The sequence below is a fragment of the Panthera pardus genome, unplaced genomic scaffold (assembly GCF_024362965.1).
Source record: "Panthera pardus isolate Hobbes unplaced genomic scaffold, ASM2436296v1 HiC_scaffold_22, whole genome shotgun sequence".
Lineage (NCBI taxonomy): Eukaryota > Metazoa > Chordata > Mammalia > Carnivora > Felidae > Panthera > Panthera pardus.
This window is the reverse complement of record NW_026526788.1, coordinates 29,070,811-29,093,281: the sequence shown is the minus strand read 5'-3', so window position 1 is coordinate 29,093,281 and position 22,471 is coordinate 29,070,811. Positions and strand designations below refer to the sequence as shown.

The 22,471-nt window shown below is 38.6% G+C and overlaps 1 protein-coding gene across 8 annotated transcripts in view; it reads left to right on the top strand.

Annotated features, from left to right (window-relative positions):
* The first annotated feature begins 1,642 nt into the window (after nt 1-1,642).
* RUFY2 (RUN and FYVE domain containing 2) overlaps nt 1,643-22,471 on the top strand; it is a 48,653-nt gene continuing 27,824 nt past the window's right edge. For 2 of the 8 annotated variants that reach the window (XM_019444344.2, XM_019444343.2), the window contains exons 1-10: nt 2,016-2,441; nt 3,917-4,090; nt 8,051-8,168; nt 10,794-10,895; nt 12,665-12,788; nt 12,983-13,044; nt 14,464-14,529; nt 18,488-18,557; nt 20,987-21,088; nt 21,229-21,345. In XM_019444344.2, the coding sequence (XP_019299889.1) occupies nt 2,237-2,441; nt 3,917-4,090; nt 8,051-8,168; nt 10,794-10,895; nt 12,665-12,788; nt 12,983-13,044; nt 14,464-14,529; nt 18,488-18,557; nt 20,987-21,088; nt 21,229-21,345 (1,140 nt within the window). In that variant the 5' untranslated portion in view covers nt 2,016-2,236. The other 6 variants (XM_019444340.2, XM_019444339.2, XM_019444338.2 and 3 more) reach the window with 6 other exon arrangements.

The following is a 22,471-nucleotide window of genomic DNA, read 5'->3' as shown; positions in this document are numbered from 1 at the left end:
TAAGGGTACTGCAGCAATCAGATATTTGAGGAGACCAGCACCTGCTGACTGTACCCCAGTACAAGTCTGATAACAAGCAGAAGCAGAGGAGCTCTGCAGGAGCCGAAGACTGATTAAATTCCTTTAAAAAAGGGAGGATTGGGCCACCTGGGTGGCTCGGTTGGTTAAGCATCTGACTTCAGCTCAGGTCATGATACTGTGGTTCACAAGTTCCAGCCCTGGATGGGGCTCTCTGCTGTCAGTGTGGAGCTCGCTTTGGACCCTCTGTCCTTCTCTCTCTGCCCCTCCCCTGCTTGTGCACTCTCAAAAATAAACATTTTTAAAAAATTAAAAAGGGGCATCCGCATGGCTCAGTCGGTTAAGCATCTGACTTTGGCTGAGTCTGAGCCCCAAGTCCGGCTCTGTGCTGACAGGTCAGAGCCTGGAACCTGCTTGGGATTCTGTGTCTTCCTCCCTCTACCCCTCCCCCACTCATGCTTGGTCTGTCAAAAATAAATAAAAACATTAAATAAAAAAAGGGAGGATATTTTAGCAAACTGTCAAGACACCTCAGACACCCCTCTGTGAACACTTTAAAAAGGCAGCTGCTGCTGAAGGCTCTGCCTGATGGATCTCAGAACAAAACTGAGATCCTTCAGTGCTTGAACATAATATGTAAATATTAAGAGGTGACCCAACAAGACTGAGGCTTTATCTCAACTGCACACCCACAGACTTCTGGTTTGGTTTGTTAACTTCCTACTGGCTGTGTTATCTTTTGTTGTGTGACTTGTAAACCCCAGTTTAATCACGTGGTGAAATGTCATTGAGTTCAGAATCCTGAACTTGTTTTATAATTATGTTAATCTTGTTTTATGACTGAATAAGGCTGACATTGTGGAAAAACACAACTCGTGTTTGTACCTTTATAGCTTGCTCCTGACACTGCATATATGTTTTATACTTTTTTCTCTATGTATGATTATCTCACAGTAAAAAAAATTAAAAACCAAAAGAAATAAACATAACAGAACTATACTGGCCAAGGTGTTGAAGAGACAGAGCCCCATTTTCATGAAATTTCTCGGTCTTTCTGGCTCCGCCACTGTCTTAACAATTGCTGATCTAACTAGGTAATAGCTTAAGTTTCCCAGGCTTAACCTACCGTCATGTGCCCATGTGCGTTTTTTTTCCTCTTAACAAAATTTTTTTTTTTGAGTTTATTTTTGTGAGAGAGACAGAGTGTGAACACGGCAGGGGCAGAGAGCAAGGAAGACAGAATCTGAAGCAGGCTCCAGGCTCTGAGCGATCAGGATAGATCCCGATGCGGGGCGTGAACTTGCAGTGAAAGCATGACCTGAGCCAAGGTCGGATACCTAACCGACTGAGCCACCCAGGTGCCCCTTTACATGAGAAACAGGTAGCTTTATCTCTATACCTCTGTCCCTTGATTAGTGTGGCCCTTACCCCTGCCGGTGTATTTACTAGTTTAAAAGTCGTTTTGGGGCTGCTTAGTTGCAGCAGATTTCTGCCTACTGTTAACTGCTTCAGATTTTCTAAATTCTTCTGCTCCCCTAAGTTTGAGAAGAGTGAAGGGAAGCGGTCAGGTGTGTCAGATGAACCCCGCCCCCGTGTGGATGAAAACGTTTGCACGTGGCTCGCACCCTTTGGCAAAGCGGCCCCAGCGCGCCAGCGAAGCCCCCGGGTGAGAGACTGGTGGTCCGGCCGGTGACCAGCCTCAGGCTCCTCACACGCGAGGTCACCTTCACGCTCCTCTCCCTTCTCCTTCCGGTCCGACTGGACGCGAGGAGGCCTGGCGAGGGCGGGTTTCTCTCCCGCCGGTTGCAGGCCCCGCGGCCCCCCACTCGCGGCGCCGCGGGACCGCCCGGGCGTCCTCCCGCCGCCGGGAGCGCTGTGGGCCGCGGCAGGCCTGGTGGCAGACGCCGTGGCGGCCGCCGCGCGCCTGAAGGAATCTGCTGGCGGGGCCCAGGGCGTCCCCGCCCGAGACCGCGCCGCCGTCGCCGCCATGGGTAAGGGGAGCGGACCGAGAGCGGACCCTGGGCTCTCCGTCCTAGGACGCGGCCGGGCGAGGAGGACCCGTGGTGATAGGCACCGAAGCCTCGGGTCGCCACTGGGGCCCGAGTCCGGGCCTGGACCAGGGCGGGGGCAGCCGGGGACTCGGGGGTGCCGGGGATCGCCATGGCAACGCGCGGCCGCCCCTTGTTGCCTCCCGACCCCGCCCGGGTTCTAGGGCCTAATGGCCGAGGGCTCCTTGTCTGACGACTTCCAAGGGGCGAAGCCAGGGTCGGCCAGGGGGCCGCTCCCGGGTCGGTGGAACAGCCGCGGACGGGCGATGACTTTTCAGGTTTGGGGGTGGCGGAGGGAAGACGCGTCTCAGGTTTTGGCTTGGGTGCCCGACGCCAAGGGCGGGAGAGGTGCAGCGATGCCGCGCAGGACCCCGGGTGAGCCCTCCGTGGGGAACCTGGGGCGCCCCGAGCCCTTTGGGCAGCCTTACTGCAGGGAGGCAGGGAGGGGACTCTGGGCCCGGGCGAGACGAGGGGACTGGCCCTTGGCCTTGTTGGGGCTGCGAAGAGCCGGACACATCTTCGAGCCCAGGCGGGGCGCGGTCGGCGTGTAAAGGCTCCCGGGCGAGGAAGCTGCGGGCGCGGAGCATGGACCTGCCTCGGAGCAGCTGTAAAGGCGCCTTTTGTCTGCTTGTCCCTTCACAAGTTACGGATCGTGATCCACACTGTTAAGAAAAATGAGAATTGGTACAGATTATGAAACATCAAGTGGTTTCCGAAAAATGAGGGAATCATACCACGATGCAGATTTGAAGGAATGATGTGTGTGCAGATTTTCCACCAGTTAGCTTGGTCATAGCTGTTGTGGGTCTTTGCATTTTTAGTTGCTTAGAATTCTGACTCAGGTTTCACCCTTAGCTCAGAACTTGAATACTGGATCATTGGAAACCCTGGACTTTTGTTCAATAGAGGAGGAACGGACACTTGGTTCACTTGGACTAGTAGATTTGCCAGAGATTATGAAAGGTTATACTAAGTGCTTTCATTTTTCTGCACTTAATGTTGTCATCTGTGTTGGCTGTAAATATTCCTGCCTGTCACAACAGTGGTGAGAATAGGGGGAAACATCTGAATTTCTAAATTAAGAATAAAATTTGTGGGGAAGAAAAAGAGTTTTGTGATATGAAAATATCAATTAAAAATCAGTTTTTTTTTTTTTTTAATGTATCTGTTAACTTAGTTTTTGACTGAATCAGCTGTGTGGAAGGGCAGGGAACTTAAATGTGAAATAAGGACTCTGCTTTTATTTCCTCTGGGAAAATAAAGGAGTCCTGAAATACAGAACTACAGTAGCAATGAAAAAACAAGGTGGAAAGAGGGCTAAAATGAAAGAATTGAATGGCTTTGCCTGTATCCCCTTATTTGTCCAGTTGTTTTTATTTACCTGTCATATTTATAGATGATACTGTAATTTTAAAATTGTAATTGCCTTTTATTGCCAGTTCTGAACATTTTTTGCCTTGAGATTCATCCTTGGACTACTGCTGTCCACCTTTTGCATGAGACTCTTAAATATGTTATTACTCCAATCTTAGCTCCAGAAGTCATTAAAAAAAAAAAAAAATCAAAATTCATTCTCCCTGAAGAGGTACCACAAAAAGTAAAATAAATACCAGAAAATAACAAATTTGCACGGTCTTGAGAATAATCCATAAACTGTGTCTTGGGTAGGCATGGTAATGTTCTGTGGTGTGTGTGAGAGACAAAAAGAGAAAGTGTGGGTTAGTTAGGGAGACTAATTTGTCAACCAGAGAGAAACAGCATTGTTCATTTTACAGCAGAATGAAAGGGTTTATATGTTTTTCAATGTCATGTCTTGCAAATGATGATGGACTCCTTTCTTGTGCTTTCAGCTACAAAAGACCCCACAGCTGTAGAGAGAGCAAACTTGTTAAACATGGCTAAGTTGAGTATCAAAGGACTCATTGAATCTGCTCTGAGCTTTGGCCGCACTTTGGATTCTGACTATCCCCCCTTGCAGCAGTTCTTTGTTGTTATGGAACATTGTCTGAAACATGGTCTTAAAGGTATCATGAGATTAAAAAAAAAAAACTAATTAACTTATAATCCCCTTGTTCCATCTTAAACATCCTGGAAAATGTGATATTTGTTGAGGCCATAATTATTGTTACTTTACATTTGAAAAATACTGGGTGGGTTGGTTTTGGGAGAAAACAGCCCACTGCTTTATGTTTTCTTAAATAAGTTGTCTTCGGAAAGTGCCTACGTAGGGGCTCCTTGGTGTCTCATTTGGTTAAGCGTCTGACTCTTGGTTTTGGCTCTGGTTCATTAGATCGAGCCCACAATGGAGCCTGTTTGGGAATCTCTCTCTACCTCTTTCTGGCCCTGCCCTGCTCTGCTCATTCTCTCTCAAAAAAAAAAAAAAAAAAAAAAAAGATGCCTACTTAGTGTTTTGTAAAAACATTTTCCATTTCCTCCCCCCCCCCAACATATTCTGAAGTGATTTGTTTTCTAGGGGAATTATAGAGTTATTTAAAAAATTTTAAGCTTAAAACAATGTTAAAATTAAAAAAAAAATTAAGCTTAGTGATCCCAATATGAAGTCTTATTACTACTTTCAGTCCTATTGAACAAATACATTAAAATAGTTGATTGTTGGGGCATCTGGGTGGCTCAGTCGGTTAAGAGTCCCAGTTAGGCTCAGGTCATGATCTTGTGGTAGGTCAGTTCAAGCCCCATGTTGGGCTCTGTGCTGACAGCTCAGCCTGGACCCTGCTTCAGATTCTGTGTCTCCCTCTCTCTCTGCCTCTTCCCCACTCATGCTGTCTCTCTCTCAAAAATAGACATTAAAAAATTTTTTTAAAAAATAGTTGATTGTTGAAATATAAACCTCCTTGGGACCCTGGAAGAGATCTAGAAAGATTTTCTTCTGGATTGGGTTATCGTAGAAATGTGAGTGTTCCCTGGAAATGATGATAATAGTGGATATTGTATTCTTCTACACAGTTGAATTTATTGTTACTTGTGAAATGTTTATATTATATTTAGTTATTTAATATACATTGTGTAATAACTATTCTTTTACTTATTGCATTAACAGTTGTTGGTAGTTTTGGTCTCTACTTCTTTTGATCAGCTGTGTAGGGGCTCTGTGAGTAAAAGTTTATACCCAAGTGACTATTATAATGCAAAAGAAGCTTGCCTGGTTCCTTATTGGTATAGTATGAACCTGGTTAAGTTGGGCAGACCTAGAAGTTCTGACTAAGGGGCAGGAAAGTGAGGATCAATGTCAACAGCAGAAGAGGTTTACATAAAATTGAGAAGGAGCCTTGACATCGAAATTTGAGACTCTATGTGATGTTATTAAAGTACTAACTTCTTTTTTTAATTAAAAATTTTTATTGAGATATAATTAACATTATTTTCAGGTATACAACATATGATATTTTTCATTATTTTCAGGTATACAGCATAATATGATATTTTTATGTATTGTGAAATGATCACCACAATATGGTGATATCCATCACCATACATAGTTACAATTTTTTTCTTTTGATGAACTTTTAATATTTACTCTCTTAGCAACTTTCAAATATATGACAGTATTATTGTAGTCATCATGCTGTACATTACATCCTTATGGCTTACTTATTTTATAACTGGAAGTTTATACCTTTTGACTACCTTTACCCATTTCCTTTGCCTCCACTCTCTGCCTCTGGCAACCACCACTCTGTTCTGGTTTTTATTTTGTTTTTTTTAGATTCCACTTTTTCTTCAATTGAGGATGAAGTAATTTTTTAAAATTTTATGTATTTTGAGAGAGAGAGAGAGTGTGCACACAGGTGCATGCGGTGGGAGGGGCAGAGAGAGAGGGAGAGACAGAGTCCCAGGGCTCCATGCAGGGCTTGATCTCACAAATTGAGATCTTGACCTGAGCTGAAACCAACAGTCGGATGTTCAACCCACTGAGCCACCCAGGTGCTCTGAAAACAAAGTAATTCTTAAAAATTGTGTAAAGAATAGTGAAATCTACTCTTTTTGTACATGAACCAAACAACATAGAAGCACATAGAACAAAAACTGTTTCCTTCATTCTCTTCCTTGTCTATTCCTTGTCATTGTTCTAGCTCTTTTCTGTTTTTTTTTTTCTTTTACTGTATATAGAATTATGCTATAAGTATTATTCTGTGACTTTGTTTTAAAAGATTGGTGATATGGTTTGGAGATCTTTCCATTTACATAGAGCTCTTTATCACATTTTTAATGGCTCTATAAAGTTTCATAGTATATGTATACCATAACTTAATTAACTGTCCTCCTCTTAGTGTACCCTTAGGTTGCTTCCAATTTTTTACTATTAATATTGTGTTGGGGCTCCTGGGTGGCTCAGGTGGTTAAGCTTATGACTTTTGATTTTGGCTCAGGTCTCACAGATCTCACAGTTCATGGGTTTGAGCCCCATGTTGGGCTTTGCACTGACATCGTGGAGCCTGCTTGGGACTCTCTCTCCTTCCCTCTCTTTCTGACCCTTCCCCACTTGTATGTTCTCTCTCTCTCTCAAAATAAATAAAGTTAAAAAAATTGTACTGTAAGTACATTGTTGGGTACGTGTGTTTGTATACTTGCTCTCTTTAGGATAGGATTCCTAGGAGTAGAATTACTGGGTCAAAGGATATAGGCAACTGGCCTCTATGAAGCCTTCACTGATTTATCAAACATCATATTTTTTCCTACTCTTAACATTATCAGTCTCTAAATACTTCTTTCAATACATCAAGAAGCCACCAATCTGATCTAACACCTTGAGTTTAAAAAGAATTGTTTTTTTAAATGTTTATTTAGTTTTGAGAGAGAGAGTTGGAGCATGAGTGGGGGAGGGGCAGAGAGCGAGAGAGGGAGGCACAGAATCCCAAGCAGGTTCCAGGCTCTGAGCTGACAGCACAGAGCTTGACCCAGGGCTCCAACCCATAAACTGCGAGATCATGACCTGAGCCCATGTCGGACACTTAACCAACTGAGCCACCCAAGGCACTTGAGCTTTAATTTGCTTTTCGATAAACTTTTATTTAAAAAAAATAGCAGTGACAAAAACCTTTATTTTCTCCCATGCTGCAGAAATGGAATTTGCAAAATGATGGCCAAATAGTTAAATTTTAAACTTTTCTTTCCTTTTTTTTTTTTTTTTTTTTAGTTAATTTATTTTTGAGAGAGAGTGAGGGAGAGAAAGAGAGCAAGCCGGGGAGGGGCAGAGAGAGAGGGAGAGAGAGGATCCCAAGCAGGTTCCACACTGTCAGTGCAGAGCTGTCGTGGAACTGTGAGATCATGATCTGGGCTGAAATCAAGATTCTCATGCTTAACCCACTAAGCCATCCAGGTATACCTAAACTCTTTTCTGAATTTATTTGCCTTTACTTCACAAAATATCAGGAGGCATGTCCTAACAGTCATAGGCTTGTCTTGATGAATCAATGTGAAGCTACTTTGTGCTGATTTTTTCCCCCGAAAGGAAAAATTGCTTATCTTGGTGATTGTCCTTGGTTAGTGCATATGATAATCACCCTTGATCTGCAGGAGATCTGGTCAGTACTAAGAAAGAAATATGTAGTGATTTCATGGTTTTATATTACCCAATTCTCACACCTTTTATATTAAAAGTAAAATAACTACTTATTTGTCTTTGGTTTATTTAATAAGCTGATAAAGATCACCCTGCTAGGGCTGCCAAACTTCTTTATTTTGGTACTGGTAAAGAATAATCCCAGTTATTTTTTTACTTTAATTACCTGCCTGCATATTTCTCATAGGGAAGAATGGCCAAGATGCATATTTCTGATAAGGAAAAAATATCAGGATCCTGATAAATAGGTTTCTGATCAGTAGGGCTGTGTAGTGATAAGAGAGGAAAGGTCTTTGAATAATTGTGTATTAAGTTAGAAACGTTGAAACTAAATATTTAAAAGGAAGTTATTACAATTTTATATGTTGAAATTGTATGCATTATATGTACTGTTTTTTTTCAGTAAGAAAATCATTTTTGAGTTATAACAAAACTATCTGGGGCCCCTTGGAACTGGTGGAAAAGCTGTACCCAGAAGCAGAGGAAATAGGAGCCAGTGTCCGGGATTTACCTGGTCTCAAGTAAGTAATCTTATTACTTGTTCATTTCTGACCACAAAAGAATATTTACTGTTTCTTAAAAGTACCTTACACTCTATTATCTTCTCTTAGCTGTAAGTAGCCTTTTTGCATTCTCTCCTAATAAAATTCTATTCTTTCTATATGGCTTAGCTCAAATTTCATTTCCTTTATGAACTTTCTCTTAGCCTCTTCGGTTTTTTTTAAGGTTTATTTTTGAGAGAGAGACAGAGCGCAAGTCGGAGAGGGGCAGAGAGAAAGGGGGAGACACAGAATCCAAAGCAGGCTCCAAGCTCTGAGCTGTTAGCACAGAGCCTGATGTGGGGCTCGAACCCATGATCCATGAGATCATGACCTGAACCAAAGTCTGACACTTAAGTGAGCCACCCAGGCGCCCCCTGTTTTAGCCCCTTCAGTAAGAACTAACTGCTTTTCCATTTATACCCTATCACTGTATTCACTCCTTTATTCTGTGACTTCAATTCTGCATTATATTGCAGGAAACTGTAGGTCCCTTTAAAATAAGATGTGTCAATTATGCATTTCTGTTTCCTGAGTGTTAAGCTAGTTTGCAGGAGTAAGCTAGTTGGCAGCAAGTAACTATTTTCTGAAGCCGGATTTAGGTTAAATCCAGGGCATAGGCTCAGGAGATTTGAATTCTCATATAAGACATTTATATATATGGGACTGGTGCAAATTACTTTTCTTTCTCTGAAAATTGGGATGTATAGTGTCATGTGCCCATTTCACCAAACAAATATATAATGTTGTAAACGTTGCATTTTCTGTCAGATTATCAGTGTACTTTCTCTTAGCTTTATAATTGAGAGTTTTACATGTTACAGGGAATATGGTAGTGTTTTCTGGCTGTTAACACAACATCCAAATATTTCCAAGTTGTAGTTAATTGAATGATAAAGTAAATGGCTACTGTTTATTAAGCACTGTATCAGGGTAATAAAATGATTGTTTTCCATGATTTGTCTCATTTAGCGCTTACTTCAGTCTTACAGGGTAGAGATTATTATAATAATTACATAGATGTGAAAAATAAAGGTCAGAGAAGTTATAGTTAATACATGGCAGAGTGAGGATTCAAACTCAGTTTTTATTTTTATTCTTATTTATTATCATTATTATTTTTTGTAAGTAATCTCTATACTCAGTGTGGGGCTTGAACTCATGCTGAGATCAAGAGTCACATGCTGTATCAACCGAGCCAGCCTGGTGCCCCTCAGACTCAGGTTTTAGAGTTAAATAGCAAGTGATGTTCACACTTGATGTATCTTATAATGATATATTAAGAAGGATAGTGATTTTCAGCAAAGATAGAAGAAAAAGGGAATTATAAGTCTCAAAAAGAGAAGTATAAACAGGGGTGCCTGGCTGGCTCTTGATCTTGGGGTTGTGAGTTCATGCCCCACATTGGGTGTAGAGTATTTAAAAATAAAATCTTAGAAATACACAATTTGGTTATTTTAATATGAAAATACATGTTCATATTGTTTTTAAAAAGCCTAACTCTACAAGAGTAAAAAATGTTTTCTGAAGAATGTTATTCATTAAAATGCTACACCATAAAAATCTCATTAGCTCTTTGTTGTGAAGATTAGTTTTCCTCCCATAATACCTGCTGAAACATTCTTTGTATAAGAAAACATAAAAGTGTGAATGATATCTTTCTCTTTAAGAAACCATACATATTCTGTAAAATTTGCTTTTACTTTTACTAAATGATAGAACTTGGATAAGATGTGTGAGATTGAATTTTTTATGGACAACTGGATAGAGAAACATTTGAAAAATAACAAGCAGCCTGGTGATTTCTCTTTAATTAATTACCAGCTCAGTGCCTTCTTTTTTTTTTTTTTTTTAAGCTCAGTGCCTTCTTTGTTATGATTTTTAAAATTCAGATATGATGTCAGTTACTTTTGTTTTTTAATGTTTATTTTTGAGAGGGAAAGAGCATGTGTGAAGGGGAGGGGCAGAGAAAGAATTTCAAGCAGGCTCCTCACTGTCAGTGCAGAGCTGAATGTGAGGCTTGAACTCATGAACCCTGAGATCATGACCTGAGCTGAAATCAAGAATCGGATGCTCAACTGACTGAGCCACCCAGGCATCCCATAATGTCAGTTACTTTTTGAAGGCATTATACTGCCTTATTTGATGCATTTTGTATATTCATCTTTTATTATTATTATTATTATTATTATTATTACTATTTTTTAAGTAACCTCTATGCCCAGTGTGGCTCTTGAACTACTCTTGAACTACCTGTACTGATTAAGCCAGCCAGGAGCTCCTTGCATATTCATCTTTAGAGGGTTAGGTCTGTTTGGACAAAATATTTCTTACAGAAATAGCCTCACTATTCAGAGTCCTTTCTTCTAAGGCATAAAATGTTACCTAGATGTCTTGCAGGTGCAGGTTTACCAAAGAGACTTAAATAGCTCCCAGGGATTAGATTGCATGCTCAAAGAGCTAGCTTAAAACTGTAGACACAAAGATGAAACCATGATAAATTGCAGTTTTTATTTATTAATATGTACCTCAACAGAAATAGTATAATAGACTACATATTCTATAAGGGTTGGAGCAGTTTTCTGACCAGTTCGTTTTGCTTTTTAGGACCCCCCTGGGTCGTGCAAGAGCATGGCTTCGATTAGCCCTCATGCAAAAAAAAATGGCTGATTACCTGCGTTGCTTAATTATTCAAAGGGATCTCCTAAGGTTAGTACCATACCATTATATCATGTTCATTTTCATTTAAAAAATTTCATTTATATCCTATTTTCCAAAGAGAATTAAAGATGTGGTACAAAAGGAGACACAAATACAATAAGATGGTATAAAATAAAAGAAGAGCAACGTGAGAGAGAAAATCATGGTAAGGACATAACACGGATCAGGAACTAGCCTAAAAAATGAATACCATAAGCTTTGTTTTGGCTGATAAGCAGGAAATTTATTTATGTGTTATATTTGTAAGTTAGTTTCATTTTTTTTCTAAATTAGAGTTAATTCTATGAATAAAAATTCGTATTGGGATTTGGAACTTTAATTCAAGAGGTTTCTTTTTACATACTAAACTACTGTTTCACCTGTGTTGTGGGCACTTTTTAAACTGTCAGTTTAAATTGAAGGCCATATATTTAAAAAAAAAATTTTTTTTAATGTTTATTTTTGACAGAGAGAGAGGGAGAGAGAGAATGAGTGGGGGAGGGGCTAAAACAGAAGGAGACAAAGAATCCAAAGCAGGCTCCAGGCTCTGAGCTCTCAGCACAGAGCCCGACGCGGGGCTCGAACCCGTGGACTGCGAGACCATGACCTGAGCCAAAGTCGGATGCTCAACTGACTGAGCCACCCAGGTGCCCCGAAGGCCATATATTTTTAAGCAGACTTTGAAAATTTCAAAGTAAGATAATCAGTTGTCAAAGGGAGCAGCCCATGGCTGTCCCTCCATTTGCACTTCTTCTCTTGGAGTGCCTCTCTAATGTTTTGGAGAATCTGGTCATTTCTTTTTTAATGTTTATTTATTTTGAAAGAGAGAAAGAGACTGTGTATGAGCAGGGGGAGGGGGAGAGAGGGAGGAGAGTGAGAATCCCAAGTAGACTCCACACTGTCAGCATGGAGCCCCGATGTGGAGCTTTATCTCACGAACTGTGAGATCATGACATAAGCCAAAATCAAGAGTTGGATGCTTAACCAACTGAGCTACCCAGGTGCCCCAAATCTGGTCATTTTTGGTTTTACTTATGACTCTGGTTATACATCTTGGTTTTTCCCATTTGTTAAATGAGAATGACCATACTTTAAGCATCAGCAATTTCTCAATAATATTCTGAAGGTCAATGAAAGTGATTAAATACTGTAAATGGGACTTCTTGAGGAAGGCATGAGACCATGGTAATTAGTTCCATGAATACGTAATTGTCAAGTCTTAGTTTTTAGATTGTCCTATTTCTTTCACAAGTCCTTTGTTTGAACATTTTTTAGCATATAGATATCCATAAGTATCTTTAGTTGATGATTATTAAGAACACTTGCAATGTACTTATCAAATGTTGATTTGAACATGGGCTTTGAAATGTTTCATATATCATTACCTACCTTAGTATTTGTCCCAAGACTCTTAATAAATCCTAGGCTTGAAAAGTCAACTCTGACAAGTATTGTAATCAGATCAGTAATAGTCACTATGTCTTCTGAGAGTCACGGACATTCCAGACCTCAGTGATGCCTTTTTCTTTTGATATATATTTCTTTGCTTCTCTTTTCTTTCTCTGTCTTAAAATTCTTTTTTCTCTTTTCTCTTTCCCATTCTTTTGCGTTGTCTATATAGACACTAATATTTCAAAATGTTTGTTATTCACATCTAGAAAAGCTGATTTGAAGAGACCTAATTTGTATGGATTTCATGTTTATATTACTGGGCTGAGATTTTAAATTTATGTTTGAAAGAAATTTGTGTTTTAAGCTTTTTATTTTGATTTCCACAGTGAATTTTATGAGTATCATGCACTAATGATGGAAGAAGAAGGAGCAGTGATTGTTGGGCTGCTGGTTGGCCTGAATGTGATAGATGCTAATCTCTGTGTAAAGGGAGAAGATTTAGACTCACAAGTAAGTGAAAGTGACCAAAACCAAATGCAGAGAGTTTTTAGTTTGTGCTGTTCCTCTTGGATCCAGTTTACAACTCTAAATTGTAAACAGTGCTATTAAACATGAAAGGAAACTTAAGAGTGAAATTCAGTTGCATGTTAAATGTACTTCTAACATTTCTCCCCTTTAAATAAAAATAACATTATTTACTTTAGGTTGGAGTGATTGATTTTTCCATGTATTTAAAGAATGAAGAAGATATTGGAAATAAAGAAAGGTACGATTTTCCTAAGTTATTTCACATGTTGTATTTTCTATGGAGCTCTTTACAAATCACCATGGGGTCCATCTACTGATAATGTAGTTTTTATTTACTTTTTTGTGCATGGTTCCTGCTTTATTTTGTTTTGCTTCCATATAAAAATTTCACAAAGCAAAAATCACTTAGAAGGAGGCTTTAATACAAGGTTATGACTTTTGGTCACACCTGTTCTTGAGACCTATTTTAATAATCAGCTGTTTTTTGTGGTAAAAGAGATGAAAACTTATTCACAAGTTTACAAATGCTGGTTCATTTCAAGATCCAGTGTTTAAATTTAAAATACACTCATTACAGCTTAGAGAAAGGATAACTATGTAGCATAATAGCTGTGCTAATTATTGCTACAGTTGGAGTCCTATCACAAATGTATCAAAATAATATGTACACCTTAAATTTATAGTTATATCAAGTATATTTCAATAAAAAATATACTGATGCAAAAGAAATTCTTAAAAAAAATTTTTTTTAACATTATATTTATTTTTGAGACAGAGAGAGAGAATGAGTGGGGGAGAGAGAGAGGGAGACACAGAATCCGAAGCAGACTCTAGGCTCTGAGTTGTCAGCACAGAGCTCCATGTGGGCTCAAACACAGGAACCGTGAGATCATGACCTGAGCTGAAGTTGGACGCTTAACCAACTGAGCCACCCAGGCACCCCGTCTTTTTTTTTTTTTTTAATGTTTATTTTATTTTTGAGAGAGAGAGAGAGAGAGAGAGAGACTGGGCATGAGTGGGGGAGGGGCAGAGAGTGAGGAAGACACAGAATCTGAAGCAGGCTCCAGGCTCTGAGCTGTCAGCACAGAGCCTGACAAGGGGCCAGAACTCATGAACTGCCAGATCATGACCTGAGTGGAAGTCAGCGCTTAACTGACTGAGCCTAACAGGAGCCCTGATGCAAAAAGAATTCTTAAATATATTTTTTAATGGTATTGTTAAATAGATTACTTCTTAATACTAGATTTAATAAAGGTTATAATTAGTACACTGTTTACTGCCTCCTTAATGTAAAAATGTTGAATTTTATTTTAAAAGTAAGATAATGTGGGGTGCCTGGGTAGCTCAGTCTGTTGAGCATCCAACTTAAATGATCTCGGGGTTTGTGGGTTGGAGCCGCATGTTAGGCTCTGTGCTGACGGCTCAGAGCCTGTAGCCTGCTTCAGATTCTGTGTCTCCCTTTCTCTCCGCCCCTCCTCTGCTCACACCTTATCTCTTCAAAAAATTAATAAAAACGTTAAAAAAATTTTTAAAAATGAAGGCAAGATAATTTTTTTGCCATTATGTTTTACAACACTTTTAGGTGATGTAGATACTTGTTTGGTCATCCATTGAACACCTTTTCAACTGACACAAAACTACTTTTCCCCATCTTTAGGAATGTTCAAATTGCTGCCATATTAGACCAGAAGAATTATGTTGAAGAATTAAACAGACAACTGAAGTAAGTATTATGGATACTTGAATACTTCGTACATTTGTGACTATTGTCTTAGGGGTTTTTTTCATCCTTTTTAGGTCAGCTTTACCCTATTCCTTCCTACTAAATATCTTTGAGAACGGGTTGAGGGAATAGAGAGTGGAAATTAAGAATACAGAGAAATCTTGGAGATAATTTTCAACAAAAAATGAGAGTCAGATTTTCAAATAGGACCTTGAGAGAATTTAAAGATAGAATTTCTGAAGAGAGGTTAAAAAAAAAAAAAAAGGATACAATTTCAGGGGCATCTAGGTGGCTCAGTTGGTTAAGTGTCCCACTCTTTAAAAAAAAAAAAAATTAAGTTTATTTATTTATTTTGAGAGAGGGCACACAGGGTGTGGGGAGGAACAGAGAGAGAGAGAGAATCCCAGGCAGACTCTGCAGTATCAGCACAAAGCCCAGTGTGGGGCTCGAATCATGCACTGTGAGATCATGACCTGAGGTGAAATCAAGAGTCAGTCATTCAACCACCCAAGCCACCCAGGCACCCCTAAGTGTCCCACTCTTGATTTTGGTTCAGGTCATGATCTCACAGTTTGTGAGCTTGAGCCCCACATCTGCACTGTCAGTGCAGAGCCTGCTTGGGATTTTCTCAAGGGGCACTCTCTCCCCCTTCCCTAGACATGGACAGGCTCGCTCTCTCTCTCTCAAAACAAATAAGTAAACTTAAAAAAAATTCAATTTCAAACTTATCCCTGTACCCTTGAGAAAAAAAGGCTAGATATAGTGGAAGTTTATATCATTTTCATGATTCGAAAATTCATTTTTCCTACTTCAACAAGCTTCATGTGTAAATGTGGCTGTTGCCTCCCATGGTGGAAGTTTTTTCCTTACAGTGTCACCTGGGCATTGAAGCTGTCAGTGAATACTCTGGGAAGAATTTTAGAGATCTGAATGTAAAATAGTATAGTGCAGTTCTGTCTAATAGAAGTATAATGTGAGTTGTTATACAGATAATTTAAAATTGTAGTAACCATATTAAAAGAAACTTGAAATTATTTTAGAACTATATTTTATTCAATCCAGTATATACCCAAAATATTATCGTTCAGTATAAAAACTTTTCATGAGATACCTTATATTCTTTTTTTGTATTGTCTTCACAATCCAATGTGTATTTTACACTTAACACATTTCATTTTGGACAAAATAGCATAGGTATAGTGAGGAATCTTTGATATGTAGTTAGAAATGGACTGTTCCCATTAATTAAAATGAGTAGCAAAAATGGCAATCTTTGGGTGATGGTATTATGAATAATTTTTTATACTTTTATGATTTTCTAAGTTTCAGTAAGCATAAAATATAATTAAACATTTTCCCATTAGAAGAAGAAACTAAAGCTGTAATTCTTGCTTTCTCTGTGAAGTTGGATAGGAAAGATCTTCTATTTGTGCCTCTTTTTAAAGGAGTTTTAATGTTCATACGAAATATGTGTGTATGTGTGTGTATTTAGTAATTTATATTTCTGAGATTGAGATTATATTTCTAAATGCAACTTTGTATTCCTTATTTATTTAATTTTAAACCTTTATTCCCTTTTGGGAGCAGGTAATGTATTCACATAGTTTAAACTTCAAAAAACACACACAAAAAAAGTCTTCCTTTCACCTGATCAACTACCTGGTTTCCCTTTTCAGGAATAATTAATAAGTTCTTGTGTATGCTTCCAGAGATACTTTATACAAATAGACAAGAATATGAATATATATTCTTAAAGTTCTCACCTTCCTCTCTTTTTTTTTTACACATAAAGTAGTATAACTTACACACTATTAATTTTTTTTTTTTTTTTTTTTTTTGAAGGAGAGAGAGAGAGGCAGAGCATGAGCGGGGGAGGAGCAGAGAGAAAGGGAGACACAGAATTCGAAGCAGGCTCCAGGCTCTAAACTGTCAGCACAGAGCCCGACACGGGGCTCAAGTTCACAAACTGTGAGATCATGACCTGAGCCGAAGTCGGACGCTTAACCGACTGAGCCACCCAGGCGCCCCAACACACTATTCTATACTTCAGTGTTTTTATTCAGTTTATCTTAGAGTCTATTCCATTTGGTTCAGAGAGTTTTTCTCATTTTCTTTTAAAATATGTGTATTAAATCATTTACAGCAATACTACTGCCTTATTTTTGTACATTTTATGTATTTAAAAATGTTTCATTGTTTTTCTAATTAGAAAGTTTTTGTATATTTAGAATATTTCAAAAATATAGAAAATAGATATAGAAAAAAATAGAACTCATATTATCCTTCATTCAAAAAAACCACTGTGAGGATTTATTGTTTTTAAAAGTGCTTTTTTTTGCGGCGCCTGGTTGGCTCAGTTGGTTAAGCGTCTGACTTCAGCTCAGGTCATGATCTCACAGTCCGTGAGTCCGAGCCCCACTTCAGGCTCTGTCTCTCTCTCACTCTGTCATTTTTTTTTTAATGTTTATTTTTGAGAGACAGAGATAGTACATGAGCAGGGGAGGGGCAGAGAGAGAGGGAGAGACAGAATCCAAAGCAGGCTCGTGCTGTTCTTGAAAAACTCAAGTTGTTTACCTAAGAATATTATATTTATTTATTTATTTTTAAATGTTTATTTTTGAGACAGAGACAGAGTGTAGTGGGGTAGGGGCAGAGAGAGAGAGACACATAGAATCCAAAGCAGGCTCCAGGCTCTGAGCTGTCAGCACAGAGCCTGACGCGGGGCTCGAACTCACAAACCGTGAGGTCATAACCTGAGCTGAAGTTGGATGCTTAACCGACTGAGCCACCCAGGTACCCTAAGAATGATTATATTTAAAAATGATTCGGGGCGCCTGGGTAGCTCAGTCCGTTAAGCGTCCGACTTCAGCTCAGGACATGATCTCACGGTCCGTGAGTTCAAGCCCCGCGTCAGGCTCTGTGCTGACAGCTCAGAACCTGGAGCCTGCTTTGGTTTCTGTGTCTCCCTCCCTTTCTGCCCCTCCCCTGCTCATGCTGTGTCTCTCTCTGTCTCAAAAATAAATAAAAACATTAAAAATGATTCAATATGCATGAAAAAACATTTTTCTTGTTTCACCAGTTAAGCTAAAATACCAACATTTATTTCTGAGGCTGGTATAAAATGTGTTGAAATCTATAGATTTTATTTTAATATATACAGCATATCATGTCTTATTAAAGTTTGAGATGGTAGAATCAAGGCCTTGATAAATAGACTCAATAAAATGTACAATAATGTTCAGTCTTGATCAGTTTAAATAAAAATGTAAAAAACCAAGTTGTTCATGTGGCATAATATGACTTTCAACTATATCTTTGAAAGTCAGGGTGTTTGCTTAGCTGCAGGTTGACCAGGTACCTGATGTATATGTGGTATTCACAGTTCTCAAACTATAGGTGACTTTAGAGGTCTTTAAGTTATTATGAAAGTGGATAGGGGAAACTGAATGAGGTTTGTGTTGGAGACCACTGTGTAAGTGTCATTAAGCCACTTCTAAAGTAGATATTTAAAGTTCATCCATTAAAAAATAATTTTGAATTTAGTTTTAACAATATTTGATGATCTTTGTGTGGAATCCATTTCTAAGTATTATAAGTTAAATGTGAGAAGGACTCTAAGAAGACAACAAAAGTAATGAGCAGCGTAAAATGTAATTTTAATAGAAGTGATTCCTTTTCTATAGTCTTTATTGCTGTCCTAGGCAAATGAAGTTATCCAACTTAATGAAATTTCCTACACCCAAAAATTCAGGGCTGTTAACTAACCAGAATTGAAATAAAAACTTAAAAAAAAAAACAAAACAAAAACAAGGAAAAGAAGGATTAGTTAACCTTCAAAAAAAAAAAAATTCAGGGCAATTGGTACTTGTTAGTCAACACATTAAGTCCAGGATAACATACTTTTTTTGCCTTTGTGAGTTTGTGTGATTTGAATGAGTTTTTTCTTTATTAATTTCAGCAGCACAGTCAGCAGTCTCCATTCAAGAGTTGACTCATTAGAAAAGTCAAATACTAAGCTGATTGAAGAGGTATTGTAATCCAGCCGTGGATAATTGTGTTTCATGGACCTAGTATTTGTGAACCTTTTCCATTTTAAGTATGAATATATTAAGCATGTGCATGCGCACAGGCACATTTTCATCATTATGATGGAGTATTTGCAATATTGTTGTAATTGATGATTAGAAGTTCTAGAGAAATCACATATTCTCAGGCAAATTCTCAGGTGAATCTGTGAGATACTCCTAGAAATTAGCTCCAAAGATGACACTCCTATAAGCTCTTCTATAAATAAATGTGATTCTCATTATAAAATCTGGATGACCTGTATGTAGATAGTGACTCACCTATAGTTTGAAATTCCTGTTAAAATGATACTGTCCTTGTTGTACTATTCAGATTCCTTTTCTTTACAAGCACCACTACATGATCATGTCCACCCTTTCTCCAGCCCTCCCAAGTGTAAAACTCATCCCATATGTTCTGGTTTCCTGCGTTGTCAAAGTGGCTATCTGGTAGTCCCAGACCAGAAATTTATCTCTGCTCTCTTTTTAATACTGTTTGTAAAGTTACTTTAAGATAAGTTCTTTTGTTTTTTAAATCTATCGAATCACAGAGTTACTGCTTTGTATTTTCCGAATTATTTAGGCTAAGAGGATGAAATGTGTTACGAGTGCTATGAACCCTACTTTCTATGTTAATTAAAATTGTTAGTTTAGAAGTGGCCTCATTTTTCCAGATCAGAGAGCACATGATTATTTACATGATCGCAGTTTAGAATGCATCTTTGTTTTGATGGTTTGGGACCATTTGATAGTTTTTTCTTTAAATCATAAGTGTACTGTTTAATCCCTATCACCTGTTTCGCCCTCCCCCCCCCCCCCCCCCCACCTTCGCTCTGGTAACCATCAGTTTGTTCTTTCTATAGTTAAGAGTCTGTTTCTTGATTTCTCTGGGTTTTTTTTTTTCTTTGCTCATTTGTTTCTTAAATTCCACATGAATGAGATCATACTGTATTTGTCTTTCTCTGACTATTTTGCTTAGCATTATACTCTGGCTCTATCCATCATGTCATTGCAAATTGCAAGATTTCATTCTTTTTTATGACTGAATAACACTCCATTGTATATATTATACCACAACTTTGAAAAAAAATTTTTTTAGTGTTTACTTATTTGAGAGATAGAGAGACAGAGACAGAGCATGAATGGGGGAGGGGCAGAGAGAGAGGGAGACACAGAATCTGAAGCAGGCTCCAAGCTCCGAGCTGTCAGCACAGAGCCCAGCGTGGGGCTTCAACTCATAAACTGCAAGATCATGACCTGAGCAGAAGTTGGATGCTTAACTGACTGAGCCACCGAGGCACCCCATATACCACAACTCTTTTATCCATTCATCAGTCAGTGGATACTTGGGCCACCTCCATAGTTTGGCTATTGTAAATAATGCTGCAATAACCATAGGGATGCATGTATCTCTGAATTAGTATTTTTGTATTTTTTCTAGTAAATGCCCGGTAATGTGATGACTAGATGGTAGGGTAGTTCTATTTTAAGTTTTTCAGGAACCTGCATACTATTTTCCCCAGTGGCTGAGCCAGTTTATATTCCTACCAACAGTGCCTGAGGGTTCCTTTTTCTCCACATCCTTGTAAACACCTGTTGTTTCTTGTGTTTTTTATTTTAGCCATTCTTACAGGTGATTTTAGCCATTGTGGTTTTGATTTGCATTTCCCTGATGATCAGTGATGTTGAGCATCTTTTCACATTTGTTGGCCATCAGCACCATTTGATAGATAGATGGGGACCATTAGAGCTGCTCACTAGTTTGTGCCTCTTCTTGGCCTTAGGCGCACTCTAAAGTTCAAGTTATATCCCTGATGAAGTGTTCAGAAATTTATGTGCAAGCCAACATTAGGGGTAGGCCCTGCTTTCCTTTCCTGGAATCCCTTTTTTCATTCTAGGCATCAGAGCCAAGCCACTCAGTCATTCATGGCTACCTCTGATGTTGAGAAATGTCTCATATTTGTGATGGTCACTCAGTATTATTCCTGTATTTCAGAGAGTGTCCTATTTGGTTATTGTGAAGGTCTGTATCACATTTTCAGTGATCGCACAGCCTTCTTTCCTTATAGATCTTGTCTTTACACAGATCTTTACAGTCTTATTGTTTCCTGGCACTTTGTATTCAGAAAATATTATAAATCAGATAAGCATAATATGTTTTAACTAACATATTTTGACTAATAAAAGGAAATAATAGAAATAAGAGTATAATTTTTTTACTGGTATCTTGGGATAATAGCGTATTTTTCTTATGAAAACTTCTGTACATGTGAGACATTTGACTAGTTTTAGGATTTTATATTTTGTTGTTCATAGCCATGAACATAACCTGTAAAGCAAGTATAAGTAATGGTGTTTAAATTCTTTTTCTTTCCCCGTTTTGTAATTTTTAGTTAGCAATAGCAAAGAATAATATCATTAAACTCCAAGAAGAAAATCATCAATTACGAAGTGAAAATAAATTGATTTTAATGAAAACACAGCAGAACCTAGAGGTAAGTATAGACTGATTGCAAACAGACCATCTTATGTCAGAAATTGCCACTTTGGAGGACTTGTGCATAGACTGGATATTTATTTCTGTGCTGTATTAATAGTAGTGATTAAATAGTAAAAACTTATGTTTTATTTCTAGGTTACCAAAGTAGATGTGGAAACTGAGCTTCAAACATATAAGCATTCTCGGCAGGGGCTTGATGAAATGTACAACGAGGCCAGAAGGCAGCTTCGAGATGAATCTCAGTTAAGACAGGTATGTATCATTAGCAAAAATAATAATAATCATAATAATTTGCCCTTAAGCAAGTACCATTTAAAATCTCTTCTTTAACCTTATCTTCCTTGGTGTGGGATAGAAATCTCACCAGTTTGCAACTCTCTCAAGTTCTTTTAAGTTCCTACTTTATCAATTGTTTTTTAAAGTGTTTTTAAAATTTTTTTAAAGTTTATTTATTTTGAGAGATAAGAGTGAGCAGGGGAGGGCAGAGAGAGTGGGAGAGAGAGAGAATCCTAAGCAGGCTCTGTGCTGATAGTACAGAGCCTGATGTATGGCTTAAACTCATGAACTGTGAGATCGTGACCTGAGCCAAAACCAAGAGTCAGACACTTAACTGACAGAGCCACCCAGGTGCCCCTTTAAAGTGTTTTTAAACTGTGAAATGAGTGGATTGAGTGAAATGAGTAAAACCATATTAAAGTTTTTATTTATTTATTAAAAAGTTTTTTGTTTAATGTTTATTTTTGAGAGAGCATGAGTCGGGGAGAGGCAAAGAGAGAGGGAGACAGAGAATCTGAAGCAGGCTTCTTGGTGAGAGCAAAGCCCGATGTGGGGCTTGAACCCAGAAACTGTGAGATCATGACCTGAGCCCAAGTCAGACGCTTAACTAAGCCACCCAGGCGCCGAAAGTTTTATTTATTTATATATTTATATATTTATTTGAGAGAGAGCACCAGTGGGGAGGGGAAAGAGAGAGAAGGAGACAGAATCTCTAGCAGGTTCCACACTGTCCCCACAGAGCCCCAGGCAGGGCTCAAACCTATGAACCGTGGGATCATGACGCGAGCTGAAATCAAGAGTCAAGCTTAATGGACTGAGCCACCCAGGCACCCCAGTAAAATCGTGTTTAAAATTAACTTATTTTGGGAGCACCTGGCTGGCTCATTCGATAGAATGTGTGACTCTTGATCTTGGGGTCATGAGTTCAAGCCCCATGTTTGGCATAGAGGTTACTTTTAAAAAATTAACTTATTTTTTAACCTTTTAAATTGTTCTAGTATCTATAGAAAAATACAAATGTACACCTTAATGGGTAATAACATTAATACCTATGTAATCACCACCCAGGTCAAGAAGAGAGTATGGCCAGCCTTTCTATCCC